Source organism: Dermacentor silvarum, chromosome 7 (assembly GCF_013339745.2).
Source record: "Dermacentor silvarum isolate Dsil-2018 chromosome 7, BIME_Dsil_1.4, whole genome shotgun sequence".
Lineage (NCBI taxonomy): Eukaryota > Metazoa > Arthropoda > Arachnida > Ixodida > Ixodidae > Dermacentor > Dermacentor silvarum.
In genome coordinates, this window is record NC_051160.1 from 58,931,922 (window position 1) to 58,957,545 (window position 25,624).

At 51.6% G+C, this 25,624-nt stretch overlaps 1 protein-coding gene across 1 annotated transcript in view; it reads left to right on the top strand.

Annotated features, from left to right (window-relative positions):
• The window catches only part of LOC125946768 (uncharacterized), a 33,357-nt gene extending 18,743 nt beyond the window's left edge, over positions 1–14,614 (top strand). The window contains exon 2 of the mRNA XM_049670747.1: positions 13,450–14,614. Within this exon, the coding sequence (XP_049526704.1) occupies positions 14,212–14,562 (351 nt within the window). The 5' untranslated portion in view covers positions 13,450–14,211 and the 3' untranslated portion in view covers positions 14,563–14,614. The remainder of the gene's footprint in view (positions 1–13,449) is intronic.
• Positions 14,615–25,624: the final 11,010 nt, after the last annotated feature.

Here is a 25,624-nt window from a genome sequence, read left to right on the forward strand (position 1 = left end):
GCGGAGCTGAGCGACATATGCCGGGTGGACAGAGCCTTCAAACTCCTGTCGTGGACAGACGTGGAGGTCCGGCAGCGAGTGGGAGAGGAGCTGGAGCGGGTGGTGTCCAATCGGCTAAGGCGGCAGGCAGAGACCGAGGGCATGGCGGCCTACCTCTCCGGCGAAATGGAGGGCGACTTTCGACAGACGTCCACACACACATCTGCAGTCTGTGTGGATTGAGGCTAGGAAAGCCTCCCGTCGGTTCTCCATCGCCAGGGAGCTGTATGACCCCATGGGGCCCGCATCACATGCAGAGGCGAGGTATCCAACTCGGCGCGGAACCGCCACAAGCTCATCAAGAACATCCGGGCAATCCGCTCCAAAGAACGGGATAGCACTCTGCAAGACAAGCCGAGCCAGGGCAAGACGATGGCGTGCGTAGCGGCGCACTGCGCTAACGCCCCTTCATGAGGTCCGACCGCTACACTCGATCCATGCATGCATGCACTGGCGCTTCATCCATCCATCGAGCCCGGCTCAACTTCCTCCCCTTAAGCAGCACGCAAGTTTGGGCACCCGCAACCGACAAACGGTGCAGGCGCTGCGGGTACACGACGTTGTTATATGCTCCTCCACCCGCATTTATATAGAGCTCAGATTGATTGGCTCACCACTAACTGGCGTTTTTTGAGCCATTTAGTTTTTTGGAGTTTTATTGTACACACTTATATACTGTTCTTGTTTTAGTTCTGTAACCCTCTCTTTATAATGTTTGTAAATCGGATTAATAAAAAACTGCTCTTACCCTTGTACTTGGGACCTCACAGGTCCCAGGTGCTGAAGGGCCTTGCTCGGCGGATTTTTCAGGTAGCAACCTCCGGAGCTCATTCGGGGGTATGTGCCATTCATTCCCTGCTGGGGTACGAACCACTGCACTTGAAAACCATTGCACTACCTGGCCCGACCTGGACCTTCGACCAGCCACCCGGCCCGGACCTCCCTGGTGGTTGATGAGCCTGCAGTTTTTCTAACTTCTCTGCCTGCTCACCCGGCGGCCGCCATCTCCGGTGGCCCCTGCCTCCACCTCCTGCCCTGGACCATCGGTGCAGCCCTCTCTGGTCGCATCACCACTCCTTCGCGGTCGCATCAATGCTCCAGCGCATCGAACAGGTCCTTTGCGTCAGGAACCTCGGTCTTTTTTTTTTGTCACCACTTGCGAGTTCGGAGGCGTCTCCGACCACCTCGACGTCCTCAAGCGCAACCGGTTCTACTAGGCAGCCGTCTCGGGAGGGGCAGGTACTCTACCTGTACTTCTTGTTCCCGCGTATCATCAAATGCTGCGAGACGGAGTGCCGGGCCTCCTACGGTGGCACACACAACCTGGATTTCACGACGACAGTCTTTCATTCGCCACCTGGCACAAACACGGGATCCGTATCACCACCAGGTACAAGTGCTCCCTCCCTCTGTGGAGAGGGGCTCCTTCCGGCCACGCCTGCTTCCAAAGGCAGTCTGGAGGCCCCTACCACTCAGACCCGCCTCCACTAGTGCCCTCATTCCCAATCTGCTCGGGGCCTCGTGAACCACATCCAGTGGCATGCGAAGCAGGATGCTCAGCGAGCCTCTCGTGCTCCCTCCCATCCTGCCTGCGGCCAACAGTGGCGTCCTATCTGAGGAGCAGCCAGCAAGTCAACCCCCCTCATGTCCCTGTCGCCCAGTGTGCTGGACCCCCCCCCCCCCCGGCTGGCGCCCATTGCATTTTTGTGACACAGCCTGCTAATGATCGGGTTGCTGTCCAAGCGCGCTTCTCCGCAGTCAATATATATATATATATATATATATATATATATATATACTAATGTGCCCACTCCCCGACACCCCTGGCTCTACTACCACGGGAGATGTGCCAGGACCACCTGACCGTGCGGCGACAGACGCTGACCAGATTGGCCCTGATGTCGATGACGGTCCACCGAGTACCACCGACATTCCCGACACCAACAGCCTGCTTCGAGCGAGACCAGGCCTCCACTCTGCGGTCCCTCACCAGGGAGCCGCCTTCTCCTGAGGGTTGGGAGAGCGTTATGCAGCTCTGGTGCGAGGCCATAGAAATCGTGGCCACCACAGTCAAGCTGCCTCCAGCCTCTGGAATGTGTTTGTGCGAGTTAGGTGCGGTCCATAGAATGAACAACGTCAGCGCCCATTCGGAACCGATTCTAGCATAAAGGTAACGAACGATACCAACTTGTCGCGTTGACAGCCCACGCGCACAGGGGAAGTCATGAACAGAGACATGGGAGAAGCCATGTTGAATGTGACGTTGTCGCTTGTTTGCGGTCAATAATGGTTTCTTAGTCCATTTTGTCGGCTTGGATATCTAGTTTTTTTGTCAATCAAATTACAATTTGGAAGAAAAAAAGTGCTTGCAAGCTCTTTCGCATCTCTGTATGAGCTATCGACCATTATTCTGTACGACGCCACCGAGAGAGAGGCCGAGAGAATCTCTACGTGCATTTTGTTGAATCCCGCGCCTCTTATACCAATTAATAAACTAAAAGTACTGCTTAAGAATGGACCAAGCAGTTCTCAGAGCCAGCGCCTCAGATATTGTGCCGTAATAGCGGTGTTTCGCTGGTACAGGCTGATGCGGGCTCTAGGACTTCTTTTGTGGTTTTAAAAGGTGGTTTGAGACCGCAGTCCGTGCTCCAGTTATCGCTTCTCGGCCTTTAGGCTAAGATCCCTGCCCCCGGGCCAAGAATAGTTTTCTGACGAGTCATCTGCGTGTGCCTGGGGTCTCGTACTCAAGACGAGGACCCCCAGGAGACCCTCAAGATCATCCCAGACCAGCTGCGCACACTCCTGGCGCCCCCTAGCCGAGCCTTGGGAACCATCGTATCTTCAACGACCGGCGACAAGCCGGTTATCTCCTGCCCCTTCCAAGCGCCCCGGCCAGCACCATCTGCCAGGCCCCAGAGCAACAACAAGTCAGTGAAGAACGTCAGCGCCATCGGCCGAGCCTGGATGGGTCCAGCAGGCCGAGGCAGCTAGCAAGAACCACACCCAAGTAAGGATCAGTTTGACAAGATTAGAAGGCCGTGTGGTACGCCCACTTTGCCTTTCTTTTCCCGAGAGAATGGTTTCACGCCAAGTTCCGCCCCCTCCCAAGGAACATTGTTTCTTGTTCACGGTACCAGATTCTAACCACATCTGTGGATGAAATTATCGACAGCGTAGAAGAAGTTAACAGGCGCCAATGGCGTACTGTTCTTGCAACATCTTGGAGGGTTCAAGTTCCTCGTGTGTGTCAAGAAGACACCTGAACAGGCAACACAGCTACTTGTTGGTAGCTTTAAGATAACTGAAAATGAAATTACAATTGAAGCAGTGGGAACGCCATGCGCACCAGTAAACATTTTTCGTCTTCCACCGTACATCTTGCATGAAGCAGTAACAGCAGCACTTCAACCGTTTGGCAAAGTCCGAGATGTTACGTTCGCATCCATGCACTCATCAAGGCAAGGAATTTATTGGCACACGCGTTGCCAAACTGGAAATGACCAAGCCAGCCCCAAATTTTCTAACTATCCAAGGCCACACAGCCATGTTGGAATATAGGGGCGGGCATGCGCCGCGTATGCGTCAAGTGCAATGAAGAAGGACATGTAGCAGCGAACTGCACAACACCGCACAGCGATCGCTGCAAGAGCTATGACCATAGCATTGCGGAATGTACGGGGAAATGCCGTAGATGCGGCAGGGAACATTCTACGAACGACTGTTTTCTACCAAGGTCTTATGCGGCAGCAATAAGATCAAGCGATGAGAAAAATGCAGAGCCCGCAGCTTCCACTCCGCTAGCACGATCACCAGTAAGACAAATGACCATCTTGAAGAAACCAACGACACCACCAAGAAGTTCCACACTAAAAGCAACGCTCCTAAATGATTTAGAAGAGATGGGGACCATCAAAACGACGACCAACAGTACCAGCACATGCCAAACCCCAACCGACACAACAAGCGCAAGTCAAAGCGCAGCCTCAAGCTGGGAATCGGACGACACGCGGAAAATTCCGTCGGCGCCGTAACGCCCCCGAAGCCGCCCCAAAAGCTGGAAAATGAGAACAACTCTCGTACAGGAAAGGTTGATGACACCCAAAAGAAACAAGAGGAAACAGAGGGCAACAGCTGGAAACCCATTTTTCAACGTCATCGTCAGAAATCACGGACAATCGACCCCTAAGACCAATGATGAGTATCATCACCACAAGGGGGAGCAAGACAAACAAACAACCAAAAGAACGCCGAAGAGACGACGACCACAAGGAACACCAAGCCCAACTAAGCCGGAAATATCTGCAAAAACACCGCCAAAGGCCACCAAAGTAGAAAATGACACCTCAGCAGACAGCACAGATCCCTTAAGAGAATCATGGATACCAGAGGCTGAGACTACAAGCCTACCAGAACTTCGACGCGACCGTTCCAGGTCTCAGCGAAGGCCTCAACCGGAATCAACTAGCAGCGGAGGTGACCCATCTAGTGCCAAAGCCTCGAGTACCAAGAAACCACGGGTGGAGTCTCCGGCCAACTCGCACTACTCGTCTGCGGACGATGTAAGTGATAATGACATGTTCTAATTTATTATTTTTGACACAATATTGATCATACATACACATTGTGCTGTGTTTTACACATGCTATGACAAACTACCCTTTTGGTCTCCTTGATTTAATGCTCTTCCTCCGCTATAATGCCGGAACAACACAATCGACAGAGCAGGGCACTTTCCAAGCAGATTTCTGCCAGCCCTTTCTTTAAAACAAACCTTTCCTTTACGGTTTTCTTTCACTAATGGTGCCGCTATACGGCAATACAGCACAGCTAACAATGATTAAGAACGGCCGAACAGAGAGAGGCACTCCCTCTCCCCTAGTGCTTTTTATCACAGGGCCGTCTCGCCCACTTTAACTGGCCTATCTTCCGAAACCGTCGGCGCGAAACATGCGCACGTACACACAGGCACTGACTGCTCTGCCGATAAACTGACGCTTATCCTATTATACCGAAGTCACATGGCACGTGTCAAACTGCCTGAACTATGAACTTGTATCAGTACAAGATCAACAACTTTCTCTGATACAAACCAGGAATGGCCGCACGCCAAAAAAAAGGGAAACGCGCACATGCGCATAACATTAACTTTATAAGCCATAATGAACTCAAACACAATGAATGAATGATAAGGAGCACTCTCCTATGCCACACTTTACATCCGCTGTCGCTCTTATTTCCTTTTCTGACGTGTAGTGAGTGACACGGTAGACCAATGCAACCCAATCCTGCACAACGGCCATCTGTTAAGTAGGGAGGGACATCTTCCAGTCTTTCTTCAAATCGTTTTTTAGGGGCGAAGCTCCTTAAGGCGGCACCCGTTCGTCCCTCGTCGTAGTAGTAGTGTGTAACCAGTCTGAGAAAAATGAGGAAAAAAATTCCGAAGTTGTGTCCGTAGCGCGGAATCGAACCAGGGACCCCTCGCTTCCGAGCGCGCGGCGTTAGCCCACTACACCACAAAGCACACATAGACACAAGCACCACGATGGCAATACCCAACATTAACGAAAGGCCGCGTTTCTAGCGCGTTTCTAACGCGTTTGTGCTAGCGCGTTACGGCCCGTGTAAGAAGCTGGTGTAAGACGCTGTGGCCTCTCCGCCTTACCTTCAACGCGTTTCGAACGCGCTGCCCAAGGCGGTGGCAAGTCAAGTTCAAGTCGAGGAGCGTTTATGAATACGGGGGGTATACTCTCTCAGCAGTCATGTGATGGCGTCGGCAAACGCGGTGCACGTTCCGGCATGTGTAAATGGCTACGTAAGACACTGTGGCCGCTCCCCCTTACTAGAGAGTACTGCACGTCTCTAACGCGTTTGTGCTAGCGTCCCCTTAAGCGGGAGATCCGATGATTCACTCCGGAGCTTCGCCCACTCATCATCATTCACCCCGTGGATATGCTGTGATTTTTTTCCTTTCTTTTTCTCTTGTCCCTGCACCAACATTGTCATATAATGTACGGGGATTCAGAGACACGGACAAACAAAGAGAGATAATCCACCTCTGTAAGCAAAACCAAACAGACATCCTGTGCATACAATAAACAAATTTCAGAGCACCAAGAGACGTAATAAATTTCAAAAATAGATTCGGACTAGATGCCTTTTTCTCATTAACAGATGCCCGTTCCTGAGGTACAGGCATAATTTTTCTTTCAACTAAATACAGAGAAAGTGCACACTACACATGTGACACTGAGGGGAGAATAACAGCGGTGGACATCTTTATAGATGAAAAAAGAGTAAGGATAATTAATGTATACGCACCCGTGACGAGAAGTCTCACGAACAAATTCTTAAAAAAATTAAGAACGTATTTACTAGAGAACCACAGCAGTACATCATACTTGGAGACTTTAACTGCGTTCTAGACACAATACGGGTCATAAGAGGACTAGGACAATTGGCGTCCGTCTAATTACCACGCAAAAGAGTTGAGGAAGATACTAATACAGCACAGATTATCAGGTACATGGATTCTCAAACACACAGACACATTCGAACCCACAAGAACATCACGAGACACAGCCAGCAGATTAGATAGAATTTATATAGCCCCTACCTTAACCCATCAACTTAGAAAACTGTCAAATACATACTTTGCCACCAGAACTCTTAGACATCAGCGATCACAAACCTGGATCGACCACAATTAAAGGCAGCCCAGGAAGATTAAGAAATATGAACACTTCGAGAATGAACGCTGCCCTTTTACATGGCACACAAAGTCAAGAGGAAATCAAAAAAGTTGTCGCAGTTTCACCTGAAAGGCGAAGCATCAATTGCGATAGCAAACTTGTAGAGAGCTATACGGAGTAATGATATTAGCTTTATCAGCTGTATAAACTTGGACATGCAGCAACATCGGCAACACGCAGAACTGTTGAAGACGCCATCGGCGTTTTGCCCGCGTTCGCTCAAAATGCGTGCGGCGTTGGTGACTGTTGCCGGAGCCTCTGATATAAATAGGCACTGCGTGCCGCAGCTAAACGTCGCCTCCCTTCCCTCCCCCTCCCCCACGGCCTCTCGCTCGTCGAAAGAAGGCGCGTTTGCTCTACATACATGGTGATTGTGAAGGAGAACAGAGACGCCTACTTTTGCAGCCCTTAAGCGAGCACGGCGCAGAACGCGCGTTTGTTCTCCGCCGTGCGTTCACACCCCGTGAAAGACGCGCCCCTCGCGCCATTTCACTCGCATGTACAGCGTTCGGCGCGCGGCGACGATTTCTTCTCCAAATGACGTCATACGGAACCTCACGGCGACGGCGACGGCGACGGCTACGGCGACGGCGACGCCGACGGCAGAAATCTGATTTTGAGTGTCCATATAATTGCTATCGCAATAAAAAGAAATATAACGCACATTACAAGAACAAAACCAACACCACACTAAAGAATGGGACGAAATAAAAGAAGAATGGAAAGAAATCCTGAAAATCGCCAGACGAAATCGATACAAACACACAACAGAAACTCTCACCGAAATATCAAGAAGAATCAGAATTATCGAAAGAGGGGGAGAATTAACTTTTACAACTCAAGAATACCTAGAGGTGATGAAGACAAAATACGATCAAACAATACAAGAAGCATCCCAAGCCATGCGGAAAGCTACACAACTAAAACTCGCAGAAGATGAAGATACAGACAGACTACATGCGCATAATACTTCATCGAGATCTCCCAAACTAACCAGAATAACTGAAGTTAAATTAAAACAAAAGGAGGCATAATCACGACAACACACAAGAAATCAAAGAAATTATAACAGAACATTTCAGGAGAACCTGTCAGACCGAACACCACAAACCTAGCAATTGCAGAGATATAACAAACACCTTCTGCGACGTAATAGAAAACCATAACATAGATAGAGAAGAACTTTGTGCACCCATAACCAAACAAGAATTAAAAACAATAATTAAATCAATGAAACATACAACAGCTCCTCGACCCGATGGTTTAATGACCGGCTTTTACCATACCTTTTTCGAAGAAATAGCCGACCCTCTCTTACAGATGTTAAATAACTTCATGACCAACAAACAGAAACCAGCATCATTTAATACATACAGGGCACGTAACACTTATACCCAAGGAAGGCGCAGACACCACAGACCCCGGTGCATGGAGACCTATAACATTATTAAACACAGACTATAAGATACTTGCAACAGTACTTTCGAAACGACTAACGAACGTTCTTCCGGAATTAATCTCACCCTACCAAGCATCATCAGTCCCAGGCAGGTCAATTTTCGCAAACGTAACATTATTAACAAGGGAGGGATGTTTTCGAATACATGCAAAATAAACAACTTCAAGGTTATTATATTACAATAGATCAATCAAAGGCGTTTGACCGTGTAGAAGATGACTACCTCATGAAGACTTTAGAAGCTTTCGGCCTACCCAACGATTTCATAGAATATATAAAAACACTGTACACAGAAGTTAAAAGCAAAATAATAATAAATGGAGAGCTCAGACCAGCACTCTCCATAACACGGGGTGTGAGACAAGGGTGCGCCTTGTCAGCCCCTTTATTCGTTTTGTGCTTAGACCCCCTTTTAAGAAAAGTACCTAAATTCAAAGAAAATCAGAAGTTTTCCCATGATAGGGCAGGAGACGGTCAAAATAGCCGCTTACGCAGACGACATAGCACTATTTATCAGACACCAGCAGCTTATGTGCATTCGAACAAATTTTCTTCGAATATTCACAAATATCAAGAGCCCAATTAAACGCAACAAAAACTAAAGCCCTACTTTTCGGTTCCCCGACAGAAAAACTGCCAGCACACATACAACTTTTAGACACGATAAAAGTGCTTGGAATAACTTTCAATTCAAACGGAATAGCTCCCACAGCCTGGACAGAAGCAATAAAGAAATCCGAAAAAGTTATCAGGGAAGCAGAAAGATGTATGACCTGTCACTTAAAGGGCGCATCGAAATTATTAAGACCAGAGCGTGCGCATACGCATTTTATGTAGCTAAAGTGGCCACGATGCCAAAAAAAGACAACAGCTAAACTAACCAAAATGATATCAAGCTTTCTTTTTATGGAATAAAAAAAGCCCACCGATCCAAAAACACATTCTTCAACTAACCGAAAGCAGAGGCGGACTGAGCTTACCTAAAATTTCCTTGATATCCCGTGTAATTAGTGCGAAAACCACAGAAATATTAGCTGACAATAAATAACACGTATCCCGGAAGAAATCTAATGATATACTGGTTAAGTACGCTAAAGCAAACTTTCCAGATCCATACCACGGACCGACCGCAGAACAACCATCACCCTTTTATCGAACAGTCACAGGATTCAAAAGAACAATAATACAAGAAACACCACAGCTAGATCTCATGACACCACCAGTTAAAACATTCAGCGAAGAATTCGCCATTCGTGAACTAACAACAGAAGAAAATGGAAACACAAGGAAAGAAAAATGGACACATATAGCCAAAATGAAAGCAACAACAGAAAGAAGTTAAAGAATTCGAGTGGCGCAGGAAATGGAACATCTTGCCGACACGACAAAGACTGGCAGCTTGGGGCATAGTCCCACATGACAAGTGCCCCAACTGCAAAGAAAAATTAGAACTTGCACTCTTCAAGTGCCATGCAGCGAAAGCAAACATGGAAACACGCTAAGACACTCTTTGTTATGTTAACAAAGAAATCCTCAAGACAAACACGAATACACAAGTTAATGAGTATTATAGTAATGATGTTACATATGGAACAGAAGAAATCTCGCCGATGCCACGCGGAAACCTGTAAGGGCGACATTTCCAACAGTAAGAAAAGCGAGAATTCATGTTTGGAAAACGCTAAATGATCACACGAACAAAGAACAAAGTTTTCTGAAGAAGTGGCACACTCGTTTCATTTTTGAAAGAAAGGGCCAATTAGAAATGAATAATGTGTCCCATTCTAAAAAAAAACTAAGGTTGTATATACTGTATGTGAAATCACACTTCACCTATGTTATCGATGCGTCCTATGAAAAGAAAAGAGTTATATTCTGTATGACTAATATTATATAACGAGCCAATATACTATCTGATGCTTTAAACGCGGTACATCAGTGTTTGTGTTGTTACAAGTGTTTCTGTTAAATCAAATTTCCCTTTGCGTAACGCAAGTGACTGCCTTTTGGCAAAGATCAAAGTGCAGCTGGCTTGCCCGGCCTTTGCCACCTTTATCTTCTGAAAAAGCAACCCGTCTCAGCCGGAGTTACAGCTGCTGCCTTCACTCTTTGTACACTCTTACTCTCTCTGCACGCTTCTCCCCGCCCGGACCCCCTGCCCGCTTCTGCACTGCCCTCGAGATCGGACGCCTGCTGCCTGGATGGATCGAGCTGCTCCCTACTGAGTTGAGTCAACGTTGCCTGTTTTACTGCTTGCTTTATTTAATGTAGTAATTGTTTATTTATCTTTTTTTTGTAAGTGTAACTGAGTAGTTAGTTCCTTCGTCTCCTTTTTCTCGAAGTTTTTCTTGCATGCCGTAAGTCCTAGTGCTTCCCCAAATTTTCTTTCGGCTCGCTTGCACGCATTTTCAGTTTTTTTTTTTTCTCGCTCCGCGGCCTTCGCGCCGCGGAGTGTTCACTTTTTTCGCGTACTTGCTCTCGTGGCCACGCTCTCGCATGCGGTAAACCAGCCGTATCGCTGTGAACTGCGGTGAGCTAAACGCTCGCTTGGACAATTGTTTATCTATACTATTTTCCTGTGTCACTCTTTGCTGTTTTTTGTGCACGTGGTAAACTTGACGGTTCGCAGTAGACTGCGGCGAGACGCTCGCAGATAGCGAACACCCTTATCTATTACAACTTTTTTTTTCTTTTGTGCACGCTCCTGCATGCGATAAGTTTGCCAGCTCGCTGTGAACTGCGGTAAGATACACGCTATCTACAGCACACGAGCGCACTTGTTTACCTTCACTTTCTCGTTTTTGCCTGCTCCGTTTTTTTCCCTCTCCCGCTACGCAGTTACGCCAACGCAAACGAGATAGCGCCAACCTCCGGACGTTCCAACCCCACACAGCCCGATCCCCGTTCGCTCCCCGCCCACAAGCCCACCACAACGAGACTTCGCCCACGCACAGCCTGGATCGCAGCCGAGGCGCCACGACACGGAATTCATAGTATTTTTTCCTCTTCCCAGCACCTTCAAGTGCACTGAAAAAGGCTGCTCAACGAGCTACTCACCGGCAGTCTGGACATCGCGACGGCAGTCTCTTCAGCGACACCTCGAGCAACAGCACGGCTGCAGAATCGTGACTACAACAAATTTCTGCACTCTTTGCAGGACAATCCTGGGATATCGGCCCACACCTCAGGGACGCCTCACTGGAGGCCAGCACGAATTCAGCAGGCAGACACAGAACCAGCACAAGTGCACTGAATGCCCGTATTCCTTTCCTTCCAGAAAGGGACTCGACAACCACCTGCAGGCACACAGGAGACGAGCGGCCGCTCAGCAAGCATCGTCCGCTAATCAACCGGCTTCGCCAACGACTAGCGACGACTCTAACGTTGATTCACGACACCGGCGCCCTCGAAGGAGCCCACGCCGGCCTCAACGCCTGGCACTCTGTGACGCGGCAGCCCTCTGACTATGATTTCAACACGGAACTTGACAGAAGCAGCGTCTCCCTCTCTTTCAGAAGGCAGCGACTCTAACGCGCAGCTTTTCCCCTCTCCCCCTTTGCAGCAGGCGCGCGCCAATCAGGACACGGCACACGACATCTCGGCGAGCAGCACAACCTCCTCTCCCGAAGCGCCGCTGTCGCCTGCAGCCGCCGAGCACAGCGACGCCGTCTCTGAAGAAGCTAACCTCGTTTCTCTCGCAGGCACGATAACAGACGATGGCGTGCTAGCCAAGCACGCCAAGCAGCTGCGGCAGCTGCAACGAGAGGCGGTCTCGGACTCTGGGGTGCCTGCAGTTCACGGAAATCCTGGAAGACGCCATACAGGTAGTGTCCGTGGCGGTAAAGCTCCCAGCAGCTTCCGCTAACGGGAAGCAGCGCCGCCTCTGAATCCTGAGAACGCTCAGCAGATTCAGGCACACTGTACCGACGAAACCGTCGACGTGCAGGTTGATCGTGGAGGGCGAGACACGTTTGTGCCCTATCCCCCTTGATGAGCTAGAAGAGCACTTCAGCGAGACTTGGGGGCCACGAGAAGCCGACACTACGCTCCTTCTGAGCAAGGTGAAGCGGAGCGACATGGCCGAAGTCAGCCTTGCACAATTCACTGACGGTGAGGTAGTTTCTCGCCTTCGGAAGTGCGAGAACACTGACTGCCCCCGGAAGTGACCACCTCACCTATCAACATTGGCGCTCGACTGATCCAGATGCCGTCTTTCTCACTGCAGTGTTCAACGTCTGCCTGCGGTACCGGAGGACGCCTGCTGCCTGGACGGAGTCACGGACCGTGCTGATCTACAAGGGTGACCCCAGGGACGCCGCAAACTGGCAGCCGATTGCCCTTGGGAGCACGATCTCAAAACTACGTGGGGTGCTTGGCATCTCGTTTGCTGGAGTGGATCGCCTCTCAATAAATGCTCTCCCGTTGTCAAAAGGGGTTCCTGCCGTGTGATGGTGTGTACGAGCACAACTTCGTACACTGCAGGAGCGCCTGGACGCGGTGAGAGCCGGCGGTGAGAGCAGTTGTGTGCGGCGTTCCTGGACTTCGCCAACGCGTTTGGCTCGGTCCCCCACAACGTCCTCCTCATCGACGCGCTGCACGGAGCAGGCGCGGGAGCTGACTTTTGTTCTGTTGTTGCCGATCTTTACAGGGACAAGACCAGCATCATCATCGCGCAGGCAGGAACCACGTCCCCGATCGAGATCTCCGCCGGCATGCGACTGGGTTGCCCACTGAGCGGCCTTCTGTTCAACCTGCTACTCGACCCAGTCGCGCGTGCGCTACAGGGAGGCGATAAGCAGCACAACGTGCTCGCTTACGCCAATGATCTAACGCCGCTGGCTGACGACCCAGGTTCGCTACAGAGCCGCATTAACGTAGCGGCAACCCTCTCGAGCCGGCTCGGGCTGCGTCTCAACCCCGCGTAGTGCAAGACAAGTCACTGCACCTCTCCGGGAAGACACCCGTGGGGACAAGACCTACTACGACCTTCACGGTCTGCGGCACCCCAATCATCTCGATCGGTGACTTCGAGGCGCACGCCTTCCTGGGACGGCCAGTGGGATTCTCGGTGCTACCGGACCAGGCGACCGTGGACGAGGCCATCAGCGTGGGTCGCCGCCTGCTCACCTCGATGCTCGCCCCATGTCAGAGATTGGACGCCGTTAAAACTTTCGTATTTCCGGTGCTCAACTTTTCCATGAGGTGTGGCTCCCTTGGTAAAGCAGAGTGGTCTCGCCTGGACACAACGCTTCGCCCGCTGATCAAAAAGACACTCTACCTGCCCACGAAAGCTGCCAACGACTACCTTTACGGTAGCTCCGCGGCTGGCGCGATCGGCATCCCGGTAGCAGCGGAAATCAGCGACGTCTGCAGAATTGATAATGCTTTCAAATTGCTTTTTTCTTCAGACAAGGAAGTCCAGGACCTGGCGTTGCGGGCGCTCACAGACGTGACCAGCAAGCGGCTGCGGCGGCCTGCAGATCCCGGGGACATGGCCACCTACCTGAGTGGCGAGACGGAGGGAGAGTTCCGGGCCACGGCAACGCAACTCCGGTCCGTGTGGACAGAGGCCCGCAAGGCTTCTCGGCGACTCGGTGTTGTCTGGGAGTTGGAAGAAGGCCCGCGTATCTCGAGGGGTGACGTGACACTTGGTCCGAAGAAGCGCACTAAGGTAGGTGGTGGGACACTGCGGACGGCACTGGCGCACGCACGAAACCACGATCTCCACCAAAAACCCAACCAGGGAAAAGTGATGGAGTGCGTCGCCGCTGACCGCAGCAGTTCCCACTTTGTGCGTACCAGCATATTCGCAAGGTTTGCCGACTGGCGTTTCGTTCACCGGGCTCGACTCAACGTCGTTCCCCTGAACGGAGCGAGGCCGTGGGCTACGGCCGTGGACCAACGGTGTAGTTTAGTTGGTGCGGCTCTCATCCCGAGACACTGCCGCACGTCCAGTGTCACTGCATGACTCACAGTCAAGTATACACAAGCCGCCACAACCAGATCGTTAACCGAGTGAAAGCCGCTGCCTCCACCACGTTCACTGTTACCCACGAGAACCGGCCAGTGGGCACGACTAACCTCTGCCCCGATCTTGTTCTTTGGAAGGGCGAGGAGGACGTGACCTGCCCCTTTGACAACCGGCCTGCAGCCCTGATCGAGGCCCGCCAGAAGAAGAAGGAAAAGTACAAGCCAGTCCAGGAGTACCTGCAGCGGAAGTACCAGAAGGTGTCCGTGGAGGCGATCATCGTCGAAGCCCTCGGATCCTGGAACCCCCGGAACGACTGCGTCATGCGGCGCTTTTGCAGCAATTAAGAAGTACCTGCGGCTGTTGAAGAAGTTGGCTGTCAGCGAGACCATCGCAGCATCCCGCAACGTCTGTCTACGCTGACCAGATTCGCCGCCAAGTGAACTAAAACCTCACTGGGTAGTCAGTCACACACCAAACTAACACACACCTCCATGCCAGCTCAAAAACTTCCAAAAATATTTACCACACGTTAAACAAACACGCACCTCCATGCCTGCTCAAAAACAAACACCAAACTCAATTGTCATTTTTGTGTCTTTATTTACAGTTCTTTTTGAAAAAAAATGTAACAAACATTCTTCTAAAAACCTCTGTTCTTATCAGCTATATCTGATACGGGTCCTATTTGGACTCAAGATAAACTATCGCTTCTCGGCCTCTTGGCTAAGTAAGATCCAAGCTGCTGCCTCCATGGCAGCAGCTCGGATCGGGGTCCTTCTCCTGAGGGGGTTGGGAGAGAGGGCTATGCAGGTCTGGTGTGAGGGCATGGAGATCGTGTCCAGCACGGTCAAGCTGCTTGGCCGCGGGCGCTCGCAAGGTGGGCGCTGGGGGCAGACGACGACAAGGGAGAGAACAGAACAACTCTTGGCCGATCCCACACGGTGGGTAGGCATGTGCCATTTGTACTGAGGATCATCATCATCATCAATAAAGAGCGGCCCAGGAACAGGTGCTGTCGCTGTGTCTGTTCCTTTACAATGGCGCAGCCGACGAAAGTCCAATCTTAAGGCGCTCCCGCCTTCAGCACCGTGCTGCGGAGGCATTTCGTCCTCCGGCATCTCGCCGTCCAGGGTCCGTCTGGCGAGGGAACAACCACCGTCAACGCTTCTCTTATCATGGATGCCGCACCTGGGACTACCTGGATCTCCGAGCCCCCAAGGCATGCCATTCACGCTGCCTTGGACATGGATCCTCGCCGTCTTGGGTGCCTCCTGCGGCCAGGGAACGCCGTCTACGCTTCCCGTGCTCTGGATCACTGCCCCATGACATCATCGCAATCTCAGCCAGCCAGGGATGCAGTCCGCGCTTCCTCGGTTATGAAGCCAGCCACGCTACCACCGTCGCAAGCATCCACCGCACCACCCGGGGACAGCGTCCAAGCCTCCTATCCTCAGCGGCTCTAAAGCTACCGCTCCGAACCTGCGGTAGGTGTAGCCAGCAACGCCTTGACAGGGAGAGCCACAGGTTACCCTGCCGTAGGCGCCGGCTCACCGGGTGTCGCCGTCTACTTCAACCCAGACGGCGGGAAGCGCGTGGCGACCGCCGTTCCTGCGTCGACCCACCACCGGGCGGCGCATTACCAACCGACACCACCGGCTCCACCACAAGCTCTGACCACGCAGCAAGACACCACTGCTGCTTCGACTTGGCAGTCTACGCCAGCCGAGGTGCTGCGGCGGCAACCCAGTGAAGCTCGGGAGTTGCACCATCTCGGCACTGCAGCTGCACCCGGCAAGGTTTTGGTAGATGAGCTCGCAGGCTGCTAAAGGGTAGACCGCGGATGCGACCCTTTTTTTTTTCACCGCGAGTCTCCATCTCTGCGTCAGCATCCGACACTATACTATCACTGGTAGACACCGTGACCACATTCCGTCCACAGCAGTCTGTGCAGCTAGCTGCTCCCGAATTCATCAATACCGGAGCACATGGAGGCACCGACGCCTTTAGTGCTTCAGCAGCTAGCACTCCAGCAACCCGATATGTCGACGGATCGCAGCAGGCAGAACACTCCGGACCCGCCAGATGCTAGAAGTTTAACGCAGTCATTGGCCGAATGAGTGGCTGTTCGCTCCGCGCTGAGTGAGGCCTCGCTGATAGAAACGAAGGCGGGTGGCGCGCCTGATCTCATCGTCATCGAGGACCTACCTGCGCGCGAGGGACGCACGGGAGGCCTCAGGACGCTCACAGGACTGCCGCAGGTTGCCATCACGAGAGACTACAATAGGCACGCAAGGGACCAGATGCGCAAGCGGCCATCGGTTTCAAGGCGGACGATCCTCGCTCCGCCTTCGGACGGGGACGAGTCGGCAGCAGCAGGTGTTGCGTCGAGCTCAGCATGTTCGGGCGCATCGGAGAAGCTTGCTTGGTCGGCGGCGGCACTGAGGGGACGTACGCGACAGCTAAGCATAGCGGTCTTTTGTTCTCCAACAGCCAGTGTAGACCGCCAAAGAAGCTGGTCGCGCGCTGGACGGCTCACCATCGACGACCTAACTCCTTGGACATGTTTCCTGGTTACAGGCGTGCCGAAAACTTGCAGCGTGGCCGAGTGTAAAGACGAAGTGAACTTGGTCGCGGGCGCTCGCAAGGCGGGCGCTGGGGGAAGACGACGACGAGGGAGAGAATAATAGAACAGCCGGCCCAGGAACGGGTTCTGTCTCTGTGTCTGTTCCTTTCCAATATATATGAGAGAAAATGAAGCAGTGCGGCCTCCCGCATCATTAAAGCCCTATATCAGAACAATACAAGCGAAATCCACCCCCCCCCCCCCACCTGATTAACAAGACAGTCAGAAATAACTTTCCAGTCTCTAAAGGAGTTCGACAAGGGCGCGCGCTTTCAACGAGACGCTTTGTCAGGTCTCTGGTTCTCCTCCTAATTAAAGTAGAAGACGATAAGAATGTCAGAGGCTTTCCCCTTCCAGGGAAACTAGAAATGACGATTTCTGCTTTTGCAGATGATGTGTCTCTTTCCTTAAGAGCTGAGTACAGTTATAGAGCATTTCTACAAATGTTTTAATACGCAGCCACATCTGGTGCGCGAATCAATAAAAAGAAAGCAAAGCCTCTCGCTTCGGCAGGTTCAGAGAAGAAACACTAGTAGATATATCATTTGTAGACGTTGTTAAAGTCCTAGGTGTGTGGTTTGAACCAGGGGATGGTTCACCCAAAAGCTGGGAATCACTCCTGCAAAAAGCTGCTCTTTGGATTGAAAACCCCGTGGAATTTACAGATTAGTTTACTATAAAAGGCAGAGGTAATTAAAAGAAAGATATGTGCCCCTGCCTTGTAGGTAGCTAGAGTTGCAAGAATGCCTCGTCTAGTGGCAAACAACCTAACTTACAGGATCTTACCTCTGAGGAAATAAGCGGCACCTGTAGCTAAAAAAAATCAATTTCTGTAACCAACGCTGGTAACGGTATTCCAAAAGTTCACTGGTGGCAAGAACATTAGTTGCAATAACTGTTGTTACAATAGCAAATGAAACTGAGTTTGTAGGAAGACCAGTTAAGGCATCGGCTTAGTACGCTTGACCGATATGTGACATCCGACGTATGGAAAGGACAAAAAGCCGAAGTTATACCCAGACATGATGCTTATGGAAATAAAGAAAGCCAGCGGAAGTGAGTGCTTTAATGGCACCCAAGGAACTTGCACCAGAAGAAATAAGTAATAGTGCAATGGAAAATGGAAATTTTGGGGGAAAATGCACTTGCCAAGCGAGTTGAAATATTTCGAATGGAAAAGAAGATGGGGTGTCCTCCCGACACGGAAGAGATTAACAAGATTTGGCGTTACAGCCACGGAGCATGCCCGAACTGTCCAGCTCCTGAAACACAGAAACCTGCATATAAGGAATGTGCTTCTGCTAAAGCAGTTTGGAGAGTAGCTTCCACTCAGTTCAAAACGAGGTTTATAGAGGTTGAAAAACAAAAACTATTGTTATCCGTAGTAATTAGGTTTCATCTTTGGAATAGAAGAGGAATTGCTGAAGTCAGACAATAACCCCAAAAAGCAGTTTACGCGGTATTAAACAAAACTAGAACATTGATGAGTGAAATTTTAACTAAAGAACTTACATTGAATGGATTCGACAGATTCTTTAAAAAATGGCACACAAAATTTGGTATTATAAAGGACGACATTATTCCATATTAATTCGTTTGACCTACGCCATCAAAATCCACATGTTAACACCCAAATATAACCACTTACAAAATGTAAGGACATATGATTGCAAAACTTATGTGAAAACTGAAATTGTATAATTGTGTCATTTGTAAGTAGAGTGTGTATATTTTGTGTAAATAGAAATTGTATAACTATGTCACTTCCAATCAGTGTGTGTGTGTATACAGATATTGTAAATTGATTGTATAGTATGTAAGTCCTGTACTGTATATATTATGTAGTACATTAGTATTGTACCATAGAAATAACATTGCGCCATATATAATATTTCAAGTCATTAGAATTTGTGCAATAAAAGCTTTCTTGGTGTAGTATTGCTGCTGGCTTGCACGGCCTTATACTACCTTTATCTTCTGAAGGAAGCACCCGGTCACCTGCCCGGTTACAGCAGTGTCTTTCTGTCATATATGTAAGAGGCCGCCCGCGGCGCGAAACGGAAGAGGATCACGAGAAGCACGGCGTTTCGGAACGACACGAGCCCTTGAGGCGCGTGACCCGAGCTGTAATCACGGGAAGAACGGCGCTGTCCGTTGATTATCGACGTGGCTCCGGGCCAGGAAAGTCGCATCGTCAGTTACGCTCTGACGACGGAAGACTTGGGGATCTGGCTGAATCCGTGACGTTGGCCGTCCAAGGTGTGGCCGTTGACCTCGGCGAAGTATGAGTGAGGCTCCTGGACTGGCTGCAGCCTCTCACGGCGGGACCGGGCACCCAAGAGAGGATCCCTCTTCTGCGGCGGACCAGCACGTTCGATATTCCTCGGGACGCCACATCAGCATGTGGTGTGTAAAGTGCGCGACACAGTGCGGTGGATTAAGACAAGAAGCAGACGACAAGGAGAGCGCGCGCCGAGGTGAATTCCGTGTTGGCTAAAGACGACAACGTCGAAGTGCACATGAACACGCGGCACAAGAGGAAAAACAAAAAAAAGACATCCAATCGCAAGACAACACGAAACCTCAAGCAGCCAATGAGGAAACGACAAATCGGCCAGAGTGACAGAAAAACGAGGCACGCTGGCAGAAGGGAGGAAGAGTTCCAGAAGCGGCACCAGGAGAAGGGCGGCTACCGGACCGGGGGTTGAAGACGGGCCGTCGGGCTTCGGACCCGAGCCACCAGGACTTCACCCGGCCGAGGCCTCCTGTAAACCCGTTCCTGGGCGTCGCCACTCTGCCCGATCGTCTAATGCTGCCTGAGGCCGGTGAGCATCTGTGCTAGTGGGCAGAGTCGGGCTACGGGCCCGAGTTCCACGACCAGCTGCCCGGCCAGAACGCCGCCACCGTCTGCCCTTGCTGCCAAGCCGCCTGCCTTCCTGGGCATCGACACTCTGCCCAATCATCAACTGCTGCTGCCCGAGGCCGGCGAGCGTCTGCGCCCGTGGGCAGAACGTTAGCTGTCGGGCTACGGGCACGAGTTCCACAACCAGCTGCCCGGCCAGAACGCCGCCGCCGTCTGCCCGTGCCACCAAGCCGCCTGTCTTTTTCTCGCTCCAACCCAGAGCTGCCGCGCTCTGGTCACCCGGTCAACGATCAGACGGGACCGCGACCACGCCGCCGTCTGCCCGTGCCGCCAAGCCGCCTGTCTTTTTCTCCCTCCAAGCCAGAGCTGCCGCGCTCTGGTCGCCTGGTCAACGATCAGACACCCCGACCATTGGCGAGATCGACGCCGCTTCTTGAATCGTCTCACATCAGCTTCTCCGCGTCGAGACTATAGTGCGCACTCACACCCGCTCCCTGCCCGAACTTGCCCGCTATCATTGTCGTTCTAGCTCCGAGTGCGTTTCATGCCGTCATAGTCTTTTTGACTGTTTGTTTTATGGATTACTTTTCGTTTCAGTTTTAATAAATGTTTGTGTGCGTTTTCCAACAAACGGCTTTGTCCTCAATTGGGTTATGGGAGGCTCCACCTCAGAGAACCGTCAGAAACCATTAAATAAAAGAACCTGTCATCACAAATTGGCGTCCGCTGCGACAGGACAAAGCCGTTCGTTTGAATTTTATTGTTAATTCTAACAGCTCGGAACCATGGCAAGCACGCAAGAAATGTTAGCTTTAGCTGAACGCATGGGGCTGGAAGAAGCTGAGTTAAAGGCGTGTTTGGACGAGCAGCAGGCGCGAGCGTGAGAAGAACGCGCTGCGGAGCAAAAAGAACGGGCTGCGCAACGAAAGGAAAGGGCTGCAGAATGAGAAGCGAAAAGAGATCAGCTTGAGCGCGAGGCACGTGTGTTGCAGTTGCGTCTCAAGATCGCGGAGGCGGAAAGGGCACGTTCACTGATAGAGACCCGCGAGCTGGAGGAGTCCTTCCTATTGAGCAAGCGTTTGACGCGGGCTCCAGACTCGGCAGTTCGACATCTCTGTCTAGTGATCGCCCGACCACCATCACGGTCTCTTGTTAGAAAAGGCACGAAACAAGAAGGCAACAGAGAAGTAAACAAGGAACGGGCCAGCCTAGGTCTTGACATTAACCTCAAGGAGGCCGAGGATAACTTGGGGAGCAGGCAGCAGGCAGTGTCTAATGAAATCGAGGCACGCATGCGCATCTGTGCTAGTAAAAGCACATCGGATAAAGAGGCACAAATGCCTTCAGAAAGCCCGACAGGCTGGGCAACGATGCGCATGGGCTGTGACCTCGAAGAGGACAAGACCAGCAAGGAGGCACGCATGCGAACCGGTGCAGAAAAAAGCACACCAAATGAAGAGGCACATAGACTTCTAGAAAACCCGGCGGACTGGGCAAAGGTTCGCATTGCCAATGACCTCGAAGAGTGCGAGGCGTGCGAGGAAACGCTCACCCACTCTTCCGGTGTGCCACTTGCAATGGTAACTAGTGGCCTCGTCAATTTGGGGGACCACTCCGATGGCTCACCTCAAGAGAAGGTAAGCTTGCCTGCCTGCATCCCTGAAGACACGATAGGTCAAAGGTTAACAAGTAACCTCATCAGGTTTGAGGACCACACAGATGGTTCAAATCAAGAGCGGAAGAGTGGGAATTTGTCCAGCTCAGGGATAATAGAACATATAAGTTCTAGAGAAGATGGAGTGGGTGTTCGAGCCTCTGTGAGGCAAGCCACTCTCTGCAAAGAGAGGATCATAACTCTCCAGAGCTCCCGTGCAGGATCAATAAATGGTCGCATAGGCAACGTCTTTGGAGACCATCAGAACTGCGGAACAGTAGCCAGGCCTTCAGATCGATCTATAGCGGGAACAAATGTCCCGGTCTTGTTTGAGGACCAATTGGAGACCTCATTTCAAGGGAAAGTCAGGGCTACTTTCGGTATTCCTAAATACAGTTCAAGTGGTAAGAATTACCAGATCAAGGCCAATGAGCCAGCAAAGCGTATAAATCAAATCGTCCAAAAGAACAGACGTTCGCAGTCGCGAACGTGAGCTGTCGGGCTACGGGCCCGAGTTCCACAACCAACTGCCCGGCCAGAACGTCGCCGCCGTCTGCCCGTGCCACCAAGCCGCCTGTCTTTTGCTCCCTCCAAGCCAGAGCTGCCGCGCTCTGGTCACCCGGTCAACGATCAGAAACCCCGACCACGCCGCCGTCTGCCCGTGCCACCAAGCCGCCTGTCTTTTTCTCCCTCCAAGCCAGAGCTGCCGTGCTCTGGCACGGATTAAGACAAGAAGCAGACAAGGAGAGCGCGCGCCGAGGTAAATTTCGTGTTGGCTAAAGACGACAACGTCGAAGTGCACGTGAACACGCGGCACAAGAGGAAAAACAAAAGAAAGACATCCAATCGCAAGACAACACGAAACCTCAAGCAGCCAATGAGTAAAAGACAAATTTCCTCCAAGCTCTGCAGGTTAACACATTCCCCCACCCAACCAGAAACCACCTCATAGCCCCTACACAAATCTCTCCGCAATGCCGCTTCTGCGCAGAGCCCGGGTCCCTCAGGCACATAGTAGGGGGCTGCAGAGAGGCACCACTCAATCCTCCGAACCCTTACCACACCAACGAGCTTTGGGAGAGAGCCTTGGCCAGCTCCGACCTCGAAGATCAGCAACGGCCGATTGCGAGGGCCCAGGACGCGGCCCGAGCTCAAGGCATTCTGGAATGAGGACGCCTCTCCATAGCTGCATTTAGACATTAAAGATGTTTATTCTCTCTCTCTCGGCCAGAGTGGCAGAAAAACAAGGCACGCTGGCAGAAGGGAGGAAGAGTTCCAGAAGCGGCACCAGGACAAGCGCGGCTACCAGACCGGGGGTTGAAGACGGGCCGTCGGGTTCCGGACGCGAGCTCTGTTGACTTCTGGAATAGGAGTTTTAAACCGCCCATTTTGGGCCGATCCCACTCGGCCATTCCACTCGGCCACCTGGCCAGGAGGGGGGGGGGAGGGGGCTATGTGCCATATGTGAAGAGGAAACAACAGCCTTCCCGCTTTCGTGCCTCCTATAATGGGTGACCGTACCGAGGAAAAAATCGGAATCGCGTGTCTTATGGCAAGGAATCACTTCGCAGTGCAACTGGCACCACAGCCGTCGTTTCCAAAACGAAAGAGACGTGCTGTTCGCCTTATGTGGGTGAGGGTGACCTGAGGGGATGATAAATCCCCGGTTCGATTTAATGGATACCTGACCCTGAACTGAATAGGATTGTTTTAAGTGTATTGAGCTTTTGTTTGAGCCTGCACTTTCGGAACTCATGAGTGCTGTGCGTTACATGCCAGGCCTTTGAACCTTCTTTAGGACTTGAGGAGTTTATTTGCATTTTGAACTTTAATTGGAACTCACCAGTATAACCATTCATTCGTGTGATAAATGGTGCGGCGTTTGCTCAATGAACTTTACCTGCCAGTGCAACATCGTGAACGCTCGATATGTGTGGTGTTTAGAGCATAAGTGTGAACGTGTCGCGCACTGACCGGCAGTTTTTCCTCTGGAAAAACCTTCCCCAAAAAGGGGCTCTTGTGGTGTGTGAAGTGCGCGACAAAGTGCGGTGGATTAAGACAAGAAGCAGACGACAAGGAGAGCGCACGCTGAGGTGAATTGTGCACCTGAACACACGGCACAAGAAGAAAAACAACAAAAGAAAGACATCCAATCGCAAGACAACACGAAACCTCAAGCAGCCAATGAGGAAACGACAAATCGCCCAGAGTGGCAGAAAAACGAGGCACGCTGGCAGAAGGGAGGAAGAGTTCCAGAAGCGGCCCCAGGAGAAGGGCGGCCCCAGAATAAGGGCAGCCACCGGACCGGGGGTTGAAGACGGGCCGTCGGGTTCCGGACCCGAGCCACCAGGACTTCACCCGGCCGAGGCCTCCTGTAAACCCGTTCCTGGGCGTCGCCACTCTGCCCGATCGTCTACTGCTGCCCGAGGCCGGTGAGCGTCTGTGCCCGTGGGCAGAACGTGAGCAGTCGGGCTACGGACGGGCCCGAGTTCCACGACCAGCTGCCCGGCCAGAACGCCGCCACCGTCTGCCTTTGCTGACACGCCGCCTACCTTCCTGGGCATCACCACTCTGCCCAATCATGAACTGCTGCTGCCCGAGGCCGGCGAGCGTCTGTGCCCGTGGGCAGAACGTGAGCAGTCTGACTAACGGGCCCGAGTTCCACGACCTGGGGCGCGATCTTGTACGCGTTCTAAAATGGAACGGAGGCGTTCCGTTCCATCGAGCCGCACACGATTGGCCAATTTCAACCGCGACGTTCAAATTGACCAATCGTGTGCGGCTCGATGGAACGGAACGCCTCCGTTCCATTTTGGAACGCGTACAAGATCGCGCCCCAGCTTCCCGGCCAGAACGCCGCCGCCGTCTGCCTATGCCACCAAGCCACCTGTCTTTTTCTCCCTCCAAGCCAGAGCTGCCGCGCTCTGGTCACCCGGTCAACGATCAGACACCCCGACCACGCCGCCGTCTGCCCGTGCCACGAAGCCGCCTGTCTTTTTCTCCCTCCAAGCCAAAGCTGCCATGCTCTGGTCGCCTGGTCAACGATCAGACACCCCGACCATTGGTGAGATCGACGCCGCTTCTTGAATCGTCTCACATCCGCTTCTCCGCGTCGAGACTATAGTGCGCACTCACCCCCGCTGCCTGCCCGAACTTGCCCGCTATCGTTGTCGTTCTAGCTCCGAGTGTTTCGTGCCGTGACAGTCTTTTTGAGTGTTTGTTTTGTGGATTACTTTTCGTTTCAGTTTTAATAAATGTTTGTGTGCGTTTTCCAACAAACGGCTTTGTCCTCAACTGTGTTCTCGGAGGCTCCGTCTCAGAGAACCGTCAGAAACCATTAAACGAAAGAACCTGTCATCACACGGCACTCACGAAGAAGTTGCGACGCATCCCGACATTAGGCCTATTAAAGTGGGCCTGGTCAATGCCGCACCACGTCACCGACGAAGTACGAGACACCGACCTCTAAGACGAACGAGGCGACGCGACGACGACAAGGCAGCAACGTTTACAGCATCGACAAGAATTCTGACTTCTTGGAAGAAGAGCCCACAAGCTTCGGACCGGAACATACGTGCGACGACGAGCGCCGTAAGACGACTCTCTTTGTAGCGTCGCAGACGTAGGCCAGGGTTGCCTGACTTTCACAGACTAGACGCCACAGACTAACGTAGACGGAATTAGGAACATGTTCAGTGTTTATTGCGTAGTTTTAGGTTGTATATTTGTTAGTATGTTTCCCACAGTGTGTCTTCTCTTTTAAGCAAGCGGTCTTTTACCAAGGTGAAACACTTTTGAATGAAGAGGTGTTGCGCAGCAGACACACGGCGCCGACGATCTCTTTTTAGTGTTTCCCTCTGAGCACACTACCGAAAGCGTGGCGCTAGCGTTCGAAACAATATCGAGTAAAACAAACTGATGTATCCGGAAATATGAAGTGAAAACTTATTGTTTGCACGTTTGTGAAATAAATTTAACATAAAAACGTTAATATAATGATTTATTGTAGTAGTTTAAAGAGCGTGTGCAGAACTAGCGGAGTGCACATGTTTGTCTGGTAACATTGGGCTTCGTTTTTTTTTTTTTACGTTGGCTTCAGCATGCCCGACCAGCGGGTCGTGTTGTGTGCCCGCCACGAACGTTCTGTTCCACGTTGAACACCGCGACATATCGCGTCAGTGTCAAAACTTCTGTTGACTTCTTGAATAGGAGTTTTAAACCGCCCATTCTAGGCCGGTCCCACTCGGGTTCCATATGTGAAGAGGA